General features: G+C 43.2%; 1 protein-coding gene across 1 annotated transcript; it reads right to left on the bottom strand.

The window, feature by feature from the left end:
- Positions 1 to 1,901: 1,901 nt before the first annotated feature.
- Positions 1,902 to 12,926, bottom strand: TCF23 (transcription factor 23). The gene is made up of 3 exons (XM_063440772.1): positions 12,750 to 12,926; positions 5,318 to 5,608; positions 1,902 to 2,778 (listed from the first exon to the last, which is right to left on the bottom strand). Exons 1-3 carry the CDS (start codon positions 12,912 to 12,914, stop codon positions 2,698 to 2,700), a joined length of 537 nt encoding a protein of 178 aa, XP_063296842.1. The 5' UTR covers positions 12,915 to 12,926; the 3' UTR covers positions 1,902 to 2,697.
- Between the last annotated feature and the right edge of the window lie 468 nt (positions 12,927 to 13,394).

Here is a 13,394-nt window from a genome sequence, read left to right as displayed (position 1 = left end):
ACTAAAGTAACCAAGCTGTGTCTTGATTCGGAGAATATTTCCAAAAATTGCAGCTCGTTTGGTCTATTTTTTTAAACTCCTCAATAGACAGGAAAGCTCACACATTTTAAACCACATATAGATCCACTCTGTTCACAGTGTGCTTGGATTTATAAATATAATATTTTGTGCTCAGTTGGAAATGACTAATATATGCTTTGATGGATTAAATAGTCTATTGTTTTTTTTTGTCCTCGTTAGTAAGTGAAATCAGACGGCAATTGCTTGAACCTGGCTCTACTTTAATGATTCCCCTTCTCGTCACGTTAATAGCAGAATATTAGGTCTTCAGCTGTCTCTGCTCTGACCACGATCAATGCACAGGTTAATCCTACATGAAAAGGTTTATGTCCCTTTGGGTTAAATAAATCCCTTTATTTAGTTCGTCTCGTTCTGATCTGAGACATTTGGCTTCAATATCTTGTTACGGTAATTCTAGCTCTACTTTCCCAGCTCTTAATTTCTGTTTAATGCATCACATGCCGGTAAAAGCATGTGATCCCTAAAACACTGTGTACTTTGAGATAAAGGATGGTTATCTGCTTAGAAAATCAAGCCCCTAATAGAGTTCTTACTTTAAATTTGGAGCTTTCTCACATCATTAAAACACAGTAAAAAATGGCTAGTGAAATGTATGAACTTTTATTTATTAACTCTCCTTGCAGAGATTTAAAATGTGACAATCACCATCCGATACCAATGGGCCCATCACTCCAGGGGGCCAAGCCGCCCTGTCAACCCCTGCAACCGATGTGCCAGCATAACTTCTTCAGGGCTGGTGCATGTGAGACATGTGGAAGGGCTGGGAGAATAAGACACATGGGAGGAGAGAACGAGACACATGGAGAGGCTGGGGTAGGGGGAATGAAACACATGAAGGGGCTGGGGAGAGAATGAGACAAATGGAGGGGCTGTGGAAAGAATGAGACACGTGAGGACTGGGGGGAGGATGAGACACATGGAAGGGCTGGGGGTGCATAATGAGACACACGGGGGGCTGAGGAGTAAATAAACACATAGGAGGACTGGGGGTGCACGATGAGACACATGGGGCGGCTGGGGGAGCATAATGAGACACATGGGGTGGCTGGGCATGGAGGACGAGACACATGGAGGGGCAGGGGGGGAATGACACACACGAAGGGCCTGGGGAGAGAATCAGACACAAGTGAGGGCTGGGGGAGGATGAGACACATGGGGGGCTGGGGAGAGTATGACACACATGAAGGGGCTGGGGAGAGAATGAGACGGATGTGAGGGCTGGGGGGAATGAGACATTTGGGGGGGGCAGGGCTATTTTCGCACCAGGCCCCGGTGATTTCTGCCTACACACCTTTAAATCTGTTGGGGAGGAGCTAGGGGATAAGGATGAGACACTTGGAGGAGCTAGAGGGGGTGAATGAGACACTTGCTAGGGAAGGGCAATTTTCGCACCAGGGCCTAGTGGTCTCTAGCTAGACCTCTGCCTATACACCTATAAATCTGTTGGGGAGGATGAGACACATGGGGGGCTAGGGGATAAGGATAAGACACTTGGAGGAGCTGGCAGGAGAATGAGATACTTGCGGGGCACGGCCATTTTTGCACCAGGGCCTGGTGGTTTCTAGCTAGACCTCTGCCTATACACCTATAAATCTGTCAAACTGCTTACTGATCTACACATTGTGTGGGGAGAGCTGAATAACAGAAGTTCTTCTTGCACAGCCTCAGTTCTGTTTAGAAAAGGTGTTTCTGGGAATGTTTAGTTACCAGCTTTATCCTTAAAAAAACAACAACTACCAGAAATCTTACACTTTAATAAACACAAAGTAATAATGTAATTTAACTGCCACTCTTCAGAACACTTTGATAAATGTCTCCCAGTATTATCCAAGCCTTCCCATGATGCACTCTCACACTGGCCCCCTTTCTCTTCCATTTTAACTTGATTGAATGAACTTAACAAAAAATTTAACCAGAATGGAAATTATAAGGATAAAGCACCATAGACCCAGATCTTTTTCTATTCCACACTTTAGCATGTAATAAAGTATAAAGTCCACGTGAACTGGGGAGGGGATTTAAATCCTCCAACACATTTTATATTAGGAACAAAATATATACAGCACTTGTATTAATATAGTTTATATTTATCTCACACTGGCTGTATTTCCCATATATTCTTCTTTAATTCTCACAGCTCCTTGGAGTCAATCAGCTGTAGAGGACTAACAAGAGTGGCCCAACGCGTTTCCTCTTGCAAATTAGTTACAGTTACATTTCCCATAATTCTCTGCCAGCTATCGATGGACTAGAAATCACAGACTGGCCTTGACCCAATTAACAAGTTCAGCTCACAACCATCATGATATCATGAAAAGGAAAGCTTCTATTGTGTTAATGACATTATCTAGAACATCAGCATGTGTTGATGGTACTTGAGTCATCTATACTCATGGTAGAGACTTAGAGGAACTGTCCTTCTACTAAATATGTAGGGGTATGGGTGGACAGGCTTGGGACTGCGTCTTTTCCATTGTAGAAAGAATAAAACGGCATCTTAGGTGTGGGAGAATCATACAGAGCTTCAACAATACATCCGACGGACTGGAGAAGATAGTAGAAGATGCTGGAGCCTCTAACATCCCTCTAATTCCAATATTAACATTTCCATCCACCTTAGTCCTTGTCTGAGGCACATCTGGCAGACACCTCGGCTTCCAAAGCACCACCATACAGACGAGCTCTCATTGGCCACTTCTGAAGGAATATAATTCATAGTTAATGTGGAAGGTTTGGTAACAGTCGTACAAATTCTAATTCCGAATTATTAAACTTGGTCAGAATATGATACTTTTGCTATTTGTATCTGCTGCCTGAATTCTCTTGTGATTATTCACTAAAAATAAAAAATAGAGGGTATTAAATGGATAGTCCAAACAAAAACTAATCTTTTCATAAAACACTGGTTTGGGTTAGAGTAACCCTTTCTGTGGTGGCCTGCCTCCCCCAAGCCCACAAAAAAAGAAATATTTAAACAGAGTGAGTGGCAGTGCTGAGGGGAGGACAGCATAAAGGAGATGCCCCAATTTGCTGTCTGGGCTTCATTTGGCAATTTTGCACAGAATTTACATTATCCACCCAGGAACTCTCTCTGGCGAATTAATCCCAAGGACGCTGCCGGAGGTGGAGGTGCACCTCCGGCATCATAGGGGTCAATCTCTGTATTGCATTGTTTCATAGTGGTTTGCTGCACATACAGACTGCAGGCACCATGACCACATCAAAACAATTAAGTTGTCATGGTGCTTGGAGTAAACATTTAAAGGGTACCTTTTGTGACAAATACAAATTAATCATAAATGATAGAGAGAATCAGACTTAATCTATACAATCTGCTACCAGAATTGCTAGCAAATGTTTATATTTCTCTAAAATCAAACGTTAAAAACAGCCCTATTCCCCTCCTGTCAATTAGTTTATTTCTGTGCCAATCGGCACAGAAATAAGAAGGTTGTGCTCTGCATTACTGTTATCGGGGATCCCTCCTCCGGGGTTCTCACCTGCTTAAGTTCAGTCTAAAACAAAGCAATGTCTGCACCGTTCACCTGATTTGGATGTAAATACCCTCAAATTAAAGCTGAAAGTCTGCAGTTAAAGCACATCTTGTTTGTTTCATTTCAAACCCATTGTGTCAAGATTAGAATTGTGTCGATATCCCAATATTTATGGACCAGACTGTATGAGTGATCTGGCACCCCAAAACCCTCATTCATGTGGCAGGGGTGATGGGATTAATATAGAGAGTGAAATGAGAGTACACCTTCACCTGAAATGAACTTTACATTGGAGCTCTATCCCCTCACCCATGTGCAGTGGTTAAAAGGTTAGTCCTCTATAAACCAATTATTGTAGCCCCATGTAGAGGCATAGGCGGAGGAGGGCCTTGACCGCTTGTACTGAGCAAGGCAGTAGGGATTGGTAGAGAGGGTGAGGGGGTGGGGCATTAGGAGGATGAAGGGTATGTAGGGGCTGGGGACCATTACACGGCAGCCATTTTATGGGTAAATCTGTCATTCCATCTCTTTTGCCCGCCCTCCCTCCCTAGTTGGTGATTTAATGTTTGGATACTACTTCCGAGTTCTGCCGCTTTTTTCTTTCTTTTCCAGAGGCAGCTGGTCGCAAAGATGGCAGTTCCAGAAGAAATAATTGTCGCAGCCTTGGCGGTAGCTTGTTCCTGGGGATGGTAGATGGCCTCACAATGAGGATTTGGTGATAGCCTTAGTGGCTTAGTGAGAGGTGGTGAGCCAGAAGAGGGGCTCGCAGCCTAATTGGGGGCCGGGCAGGCGGTTCTGTCCCTGCAGTTTGAGCGGTTCCAACATGGGGGATCCCTGGGAGCAAGCTGGGTGCTGGAAAAGGTTAAATTGTTATGTTAATTATGTTAATTATGGTATGCAAGTTATTCATGGTTATGTTAACCATGTGGTGGTTCCCTAGGTTATTAAAGGTTCAATGTATATGTAATGTTATGGGGGCAATGACCAAATGTTGCATACTAATTAAAATAAATAAATAAAATGGCTGTAGCCTTTTCTACCCACTATGTCTGTGCCATGTGGTTTGATTTATGGTAGATACAGCCTGGTAGTCAAGGCTACAGCTGTCATGCCTTAGCCTCTCACAACCAGTACGAGCTGCAGTGAGGATTAGAGTAATACAATTATGGTCTTGCCTATGTTCACCTACTACTTACCTAAACATTATCCCACATATGATTTAATGGGATACACAGTGCCATGGGATAATCAATATTAGATTCCACCCAGGCAATGCCATACGTACCTTGCACTCATATGATATTTGGGGATCAGTCCCATTGCATTAATGTAATGTTTGGTTGAATCACAATACACCATGATTTCAAGTTTTTGTAACATGGGGTATTTAAACCAATGTGGTGGCTGAAAACATAATGTCAATGGCTGAAACAGCCCAGCCGTTGGCATTGGGCTTCTATATCTTTGAAGCATGGAGTAAATCTTCTGTGATCCAGTTAAGCCAAAAAGTGGACCTGCCTTCTCTGTTGTTTTCTATCATTATTTTATTGAGGGGTATCCTTTTTACAGGTTGTGTCAGGTATTACTTGCAATGAGGGCATATGCAGTGAGGGCATATGGGTATTATTTAATCTAAATTAAGCTGAATTTTTCTTCTGACTTCAGCAAGGAAGAGGAGAATTTCACCATCCCAACAGACAATGTGTATAAATCGATAACTGGTTTCTATATCACATCTTTACCTTCATAGGGTGTAGAAATCCAGGGCCCCTGCGGAACTGGGGGTAAGTGGTTGAACTGCCAGGTAGGTTTCCATCCTTGTCCAAGGTATGTGTGAGGTGGGCAATATAACTGGTGGCCAAGATCAACACATCCAGTTTAGACAGTTTGGTGTCAGGTGGGACAGATGGAAGTGCGGCCTGGAGGGACAGAAATGCCTGCCGAAGGGTGCGGACTCGGGTTCTCTCTCTGGCTGCATTTTCGGGGTAATGCTTCATTTGGTTTAATTTGTTGGCCTCAGAGCCAGATAAAACCTGCAAACAAACACAGACAGATTGACCTGATTGGTTTCCAGATAGTTTACGAAGAATTAATAGCAAAATAGTTTAGTAAGCTATGGGGCATTGTAGGAAACACGCTACAGCCATTTTGAAGAATCCCTATGGACAATAAATGAAATAATCACTGATGTACCTTCGGGATGTTCTTCTACTTATTTAAAGTAACACTCCAAACACCTAAAACAGTTTAGCTTGCTTCATGTGTGAAGAGTATGTCCTCTTTTTCATTTTACAAACAGTAAACACTCTACCACCACACACTACATCTGGAGTAACAGCATAGCTTTACACACTGCAACCACCACACACTACATCTATAGTATCAGCCTGGCCCCACACTACTATCAAAAACTAACTGCATCTGCTGTATCAGCATGACCCAACACTACCACCACCACACACTACATCAGGAGTATAAGCATAGCTTTACACACTGCAACCACCACACACTACATCTATAGTATCAGCCTGGCCCAACACCACTATCAAACACTACCTACATCTGCAGTATCAGCATGGCCCCACACTACCACCACACACTACATCTATAATATCAGACTGGCCCCACACTACTATCAAAAACTAACTACATCTGCTGTATCAGCATAGCCCAACACTACCACCACCACCCACTACATATGTAGTGTCAGCATGGCCCCACACTACCACCACCCACTACATATGTAGCATTAGCCTGGCCCCACACTACTATCAAACACTAACTACATCTGCTGTATCAGCATGTCCCAACACTACCACCACCACACAATACATCTGTAGTTCAGCATGGCCCCACACTACATCTATAGTATCAGCATGGCCCCACACTACCACCACAGACTACATCTATAGTATCAGCATGGCCCCACACTACCACCACAGACTACATCTATAGTATCAGCATTGCCCCCACACTACTATCAAACACTAACTACATCTGCAGTATCAGCATGGCCCAACACTACCACCACACACTACATCTATAGTATCAGCATGGACCAACACTACCACCACCACACACTACATCTGTAGTATTAGCATTGCCCCACATTACCACCACACATTACTTATAGAGTATCAGCATGGCCCCAAACACTGCCACATCACACTATATCTAGAGTATCAGGAAGAAACCCTACACTACCACCAACACACACTACATCTAGAGTATCAGCATGGCTTCACACTACCACCAACACACACTACATCTATAGTATCAGCATGGCCCCACACTACCATCACCACATACTATACCTAGAGTATCAGCATGGACCCCTACACTACCACCAACACATACTTCATCAATAGTATGAGCATAGCCCCACACTACCACCACATACTATACATAGAGTATCAGCATGGACCCCTACACTACCACCAACACATACTTCATCTATAGTATGAGCATAACCCCACATACTGTCACCACATACTATACCTAGAGTAACAGCATGGCCCCACACTACCACCAACACATACTTCATCTATAGTATGAGCATGGCCCCACACTACCACCAACACATACTTCATCTATAGTATGAGCATGGCCCCACACTACCACCAACACATACTTTATCTATAGTATGAGCATGGCCCCACACTACCACCACATACTATACCTAGAGTATCAGCATGGCCCCACACTACCACCAACACATACGTCATCTATAATATGAGCATGACCCCACACTACCACCACATACTATACCTACTAACCACCACACATTACATATAGAGTATATGCATGGCCCCAAACACTGCCACATCACACTATATCTAGAGTATCAGGAAGAAACCCTACACTACCACCAACACACACTACATCTAGAGTATCAGCATGGCTTCACACTACCACCAACACACACTACATCTATAGTATCAGCATGGCCCCACACTACCACCACCACATACTATACCTAGAGTATCAGCATGGACCCACACTACCACCAACACATACTTCATCTATAGTATGAGCATGGCCCCACACTACCACCACAGCATACTTCATCTATAGTATGAGCATGGCCCCACACTACCACCACATACTATACCTAGAGTATCAGCATGGCCCCACACTACCACCAACACATACGTCATCTATAGTATGAGCATGGCCCCACACTACCACCACATACTATACCTACTAACCACCACACATTACATATAGAGTATCAGCATGGCCCCAAACACTGCCACATCACACTATATCTAGAGTATCAGGAAGAAACCCTACACTACCACCAACACACACTACATCTAGAGTATCAGCATGGCTTCACACTACCACCAACACACACTACATCTATAGTATCAGCATGGCCCCACACTACCACCACCACATACTATACCTAGAGTATCAGCATGGACCCCTACACTACCACCAACACATACTTCATCAATAGTATGAGCATAGCCCCACACTACCACCACATACTATACCTAGAGTATCAGCATGGACCCCTACACTACCACCAACACATACTTCATCTATAGTATGAGCATAACCCCACATACTGTCACCACATACTATACCTAGAGTAACAGCATGGCCCCACACTACCACCAACACATACTTCATCTATAGTATGAGCATGGCCCCACACTACCACCAACACATACTTCATCTATAGTATGAGCATGGCCCCACACTACCACCACATACTATACCTAGAGTATCAGCATGGCCCCACACTACCACCAACACATACGTCATCTATAGTATGAGCATGGCCCCACACTACCACCACATACTATACCTACTAACCACCACACATTACATATAGAGTATCAGCATGGCCCCAAACACTGCCACATCACACTATATCTAGAGTATCAGGAAGAAACCCTACACTACCACCAACACACACTACATCTAGAGTATCAGCATGGCTTCACACTACCACCAACACACACTACATCTATAGTATCAGCATGGCCCCACACTACCACCACCACATACTATACCTAGAGTATCAGCATGGACCCACACTACCACCAACACATACTTCATCTATAGTATGAGCATAACCCCACATACTGTCACCACATACTATACCTAGAGTAACAGCATGGCCCCACACTACCACCAACACATACTTTATCTATAGTATGAGCATGGCCCCACACTACCACCAACACATACTTCATCTATAGTATGAGCATGGCCCCACACTACCACCACAGCATACTTCATCTATAGTATGAGCATGGCCCCACACTACCACCACATACTATACCTACTAACCACCACACATTACATATAGAGTATCAGCGTGGCCCCAAACACTGCCACATCACACTATATCTAGAGTATCAGGAAGAAACCCTACACTACCACCAACACACACTACATCTAGAGTATCAGCATGGCTTCACACTACCACCAACACACACTACATCTATAGTATCAGCATGGCCCCACACTACCACCACCACATACTATACCTAGAGTATCAGCATGGACCCCTACACTACCACCAACACATACTTCATTAATAGTATGAGCATAGCCCCACACTACCACCACATACTATACCTAGAGTATCAGCATGGACCCCTACACTACCACCAACACATACTTCATCAATAGTATGAGCATAGCCCCACACTACCACCACATACTATACCTAGAGTATCAGCATGGACCCCTACACTACCACCAACACATACTTCATCTATAGTATGAGCATAGCCCCACATACTGTCACCACATACTATACCTAGAGTAACAGCATGGCCCCACACTACCACCAACACATACTTCATCTATAGTAAGTGCATTGCCCCACATTACCACCAACACATACTTCATCTATAGTATGATCATGGCCCCACACTACCACCACATACTATACCTAGAGTATCAGCATGGACCCCTACACTACCACCAACACATACTTCATCTATAGTATGAGCATAACCCCACATACTGTCACCACATACTATACCTAGAGTAACAGCATGGACCCCTACACTACCACCAACACCTACTTCATCTATAGTATGAGCATAACCCCACATACTGTCACCACATACTATACCTAGAGTAACAGCATGGCCCCACACTACCACCAACACATACTTCATCTATAGTATGAGCATGGCCCCACACTACCACCAACACATACTTCATCTATAGTATGAGCATGGCCCCACACTACCACCAACACATACTTCATCTATAGTATGAGCATGGCCCCACACTACCACCACATACTATACCTAGAGTATCAGCATGGCCCCACACTACCACCAACACATACTTCATCTATAGTATGAGCATGGCCCCACACTACCACCACATACTATACCTAGAGTATCAGCATGGACCCACACTACCACCAACACATACTTCATCTAGAGTTTCAGCATGGCTTCAAACTACCACCAACACACACTACATCTATAGTATCAGCATGGCCCCACACTACCACCACAGACTATACCTAGAGTATCAGCATGGCCCCACACTACCACCAACACATACTTCATCTATAGTATGAGCATGGCCCCACACTACCACCAACACATACTTCATCTATAGTATGAGCATGGCCCCACACTACCACCACATACTATACCTAGAGTATCAGCATGGCCCCACACTACCACCAACACATACTTCATCTATAGTATGAGCATGGCCCCACACTACCACCACATACTATACCTAGAGTATCAGCATGGACCCACACTACCACCAACACATACTTCATCTATAGTAAGTGCATGGCCCCACACTACCACCAACACATACTTCATCTATAGTATGAGCATGGCTTCAAACTACCACCAACACACACTACATCTATAGTATCAGCATGGCCCCACACTACCACCACAGACTATACCTAGAGTAACAGCATGGCCCCACACTACCACCAACACATACTTCATCTATAGTAAGTGCATGGCCCCACACTACCACCAACACATACTTCATCTATAGTATGAGCATGGCCCCACACTACCACCACATACTATACCTAGAGTATCAGCATGGACCCCTACACTACCACCAACACATACTTCATCTATAGTATGAGCATAGCCCCACATACTGTCACCACATACTATACCTATAGTAACAGCATGGCCCCACACTACCACCAACACATACTTCATCTATAGTAAGTGCATGGCCCCACACTACCACCAACACATACTTCATCTATAGTATGAGCATGGCCCCACACTACCACCACATACTATACCTAGAGTATCAGCATGGACCCCTACACTACCACCAACACATACTTCATCTATAGTATAAGCATAGCCCCACACTACCACCAACACATACTTCATCTATAGTATGAGCATGGCCCCACACTACTACCACATACTATACCTAGAGTATCAGCATGGACCCCTACACTACCACCAACACATACTTCAACTAACGTATGAGCATGGCCCCACACTACAACCACATACTATACCTAGAGTACCAGCATGGAGCCCTACACTACACCAACACATACTTAATCTATAGTATGAGCATAGCCCCACACTACCACCAACTACTATACCTAGAGTATCAGCATGGCCTCACACTACCACCAACACATACTTCATCTATAGTATGAGCATAGCCCCACACAGTGTCACCACACACTTCATCTACAATTTTGCAATTGTGTTTTCTATGGATTGCAGAGTTTCAAACATTTTTTCACATTTAGCACCATTCATAATTACTTTAAATTACATTACATTATTTGGACTCAGCTCCATCTCTGTCTGAATAATGGATATATCTTGACATAAAGACAGGCATCCCATGAGGGGGGTGGATGAGCTCTTCCTTAATTTGTATTTTGTGGCTGACTGCAAGTTATCTGTATTATTATTATTCGTATAGAGCCAACATATTACACAGCGCTTTACAACTATAGAATGGGGATCTTTGTCAAGTAATTTATATATGGAATATAACAGACACAAGAGGTGAAGAAGGCTCTTCTCCAACAATCTAACAGTCTATGAGGAAGGGTAAAGACAGACAAGACAAATGCCAGCATGTCAGAGGGATAGGGATTGATGGGTTAGATCCTGTGCCAGTTAACCTGATGTGTAGAACAAGCAGCCAGTGGAGGGAGTAGGTTTTAGAGGCGAGGGATCTGATGAGAGAAACGTCACCCAAGGAGAAGGATTTCCTAAACAGCTGTGTTTTTAGTCAATTCTTAAAGGACTGGAGGCCGGGGAGAGTCTTATTGCACGGGGTTAGCAAATTCCAAATGAATGGGGCAGCCCCGTAAAAAAAAATACTGCAGATTAGAGTTAGCAATGCGGGAACCAGCAGATATCAGGAGAAGGTTGTTTACAGAGTGAAGGGAATGAAAAGGGGTGAATTTATTGAGTAAAGAGGAAACGAGCAGTGAGGAGTGGAGTTATTGAGGAGCTTTATAGGTTAGTTAGCAGTTTGAATCGGATCCTGAAGGCTACAGGAATACAATGTAATGATTGGCAAAGAGGTGGGGTGTGGGATGGAACTGGCTTCTGCTGAATTCCTTTAAATATGTGCAGATGTGTGAGTGTATATATATAGACACTTTGGGAATTCAAAGTGAATTTTATATTTTTAGGGCTAAATAGCCAAATTAAAACATAGCTTACTTTTTCTACTTAAATTCACACTTTAGTGAAATACCAAACGAGTGTTAATTGATAGCATTCTCCTTAAAGAAGGAACCTTGAATGCCGATTTGGTAACGCGCCCATTCATGACGTATCATAGACAAGATTATTCATTAATCTGATATGACCTGTATATGTAATTTTGGAAAAAGTGCTATCTGGATAATTTACCAATTCAGCTATTATGGGATAAAATGTGCACATCTCAATTATCAAAAGTATACAAATTGTATATGGTAATTAAAATAGTCCTATTTTTGTAACCATTGCTTCCACTTCCATCCATGGACAAATTAAAGTTTCAGAAAAGGCGTGTCTGACTGGCCAATCACGCCGGAAGAAAGTTTAATTTATAAATCCACTACCCCATCTGTAAAAGCAGATATATTCTATTTAGACTTTCTCCCTTTCTTCTAATTTGTCCCTCTGTCCATGACTCCATCCTGTGTATCATTCTTGGATTTGTTTTACTTACAGTCTGGTTTTTGATCACTTTCTGTCTCTTTATCTTCCAGCTGGATGTCTGGTGCTTTCGCCCCTCATTCAGTTTGTCATCTCCGTCCTTGGTAGGAGTGGTTGGTAGATACTCAACGTTGGGCCATCCCTGAAGTTCTTCTCCATCAGTCCATCTACATTCCATGTTGCTTCTCAGCAGTCGATCGGTTACGAGTGAAGATTCTTCTTTCTCTCATTGCGTTTATTTTAACTGACTTAGAGTATTAAAAAAAAATAACAACAAATATTTCTTGAGTCTCATTAAAATAAAGTTTGTTGGAAGGAACTGGGGATTCCTCGGGAATAATTTATGGTCTTTCTCTGAAGAGTTACATCCCCCAAACTGTGTGGATAATGAGAAGGCCCAGCATGAAATAACTCCTTATCTGCTTCAGACGTGTAATGAGGGAATATTTGGACTTGCGGTTTTATCTAGGTAACCATCCTACTTTGGCTTCTTGCTAAAAACTTTCCAAAAAGTGCAAGATGTCCGTTTCTGCTATGCAAAAATATACACAATAATCTACAAGGATGCAGTGTCAGTGCCCGTTTAATATATTGAAGATCTTCTGTGCTTGTTCTATAGTTAAAGGAACAGCAAAGTAACAATATAAACAGTTTTTGA

Source organism: Pelobates fuscus, chromosome 2 (assembly GCF_036172605.1).
Source record: "Pelobates fuscus isolate aPelFus1 chromosome 2, aPelFus1.pri, whole genome shotgun sequence".
NCBI classification, from domain to species: domain Eukaryota; kingdom Metazoa; phylum Chordata; class Amphibia; order Anura; family Pelobatidae; genus Pelobates; species Pelobates fuscus.
The sequence above is the reverse complement of the archived record's forward strand: the minus strand, read 5'-3'. Positions and strand labels throughout refer to the sequence as shown.

What these genes read in the sequence shown, in the direction of transcription:
- TCF23 (XM_063440772.1), bottom strand. Translation starts at nt 12,914, where the DNA reads ATGGAATGTAGATGGACTGATGGAGAAGAACTTCAGGGATGGCCCAAC. An exon ending in AAGTGATCAAAAACCAGACT is followed by an intron (nt 5,609 to 12,749) that starts GTAAGTAAAACA and finishes GTTTGTTTGCAG; the next exon opens with GTTTTATCTGGCTCTGAGGC. An exon ending in GATTTCTACACCCTATGAAG is followed by an intron (nt 2,779 to 5,317) that starts GTAAAGATGTGA and finishes ATATTCCTTCAG; the next exon opens with AAGTGGCCAATGAGAGCTCG.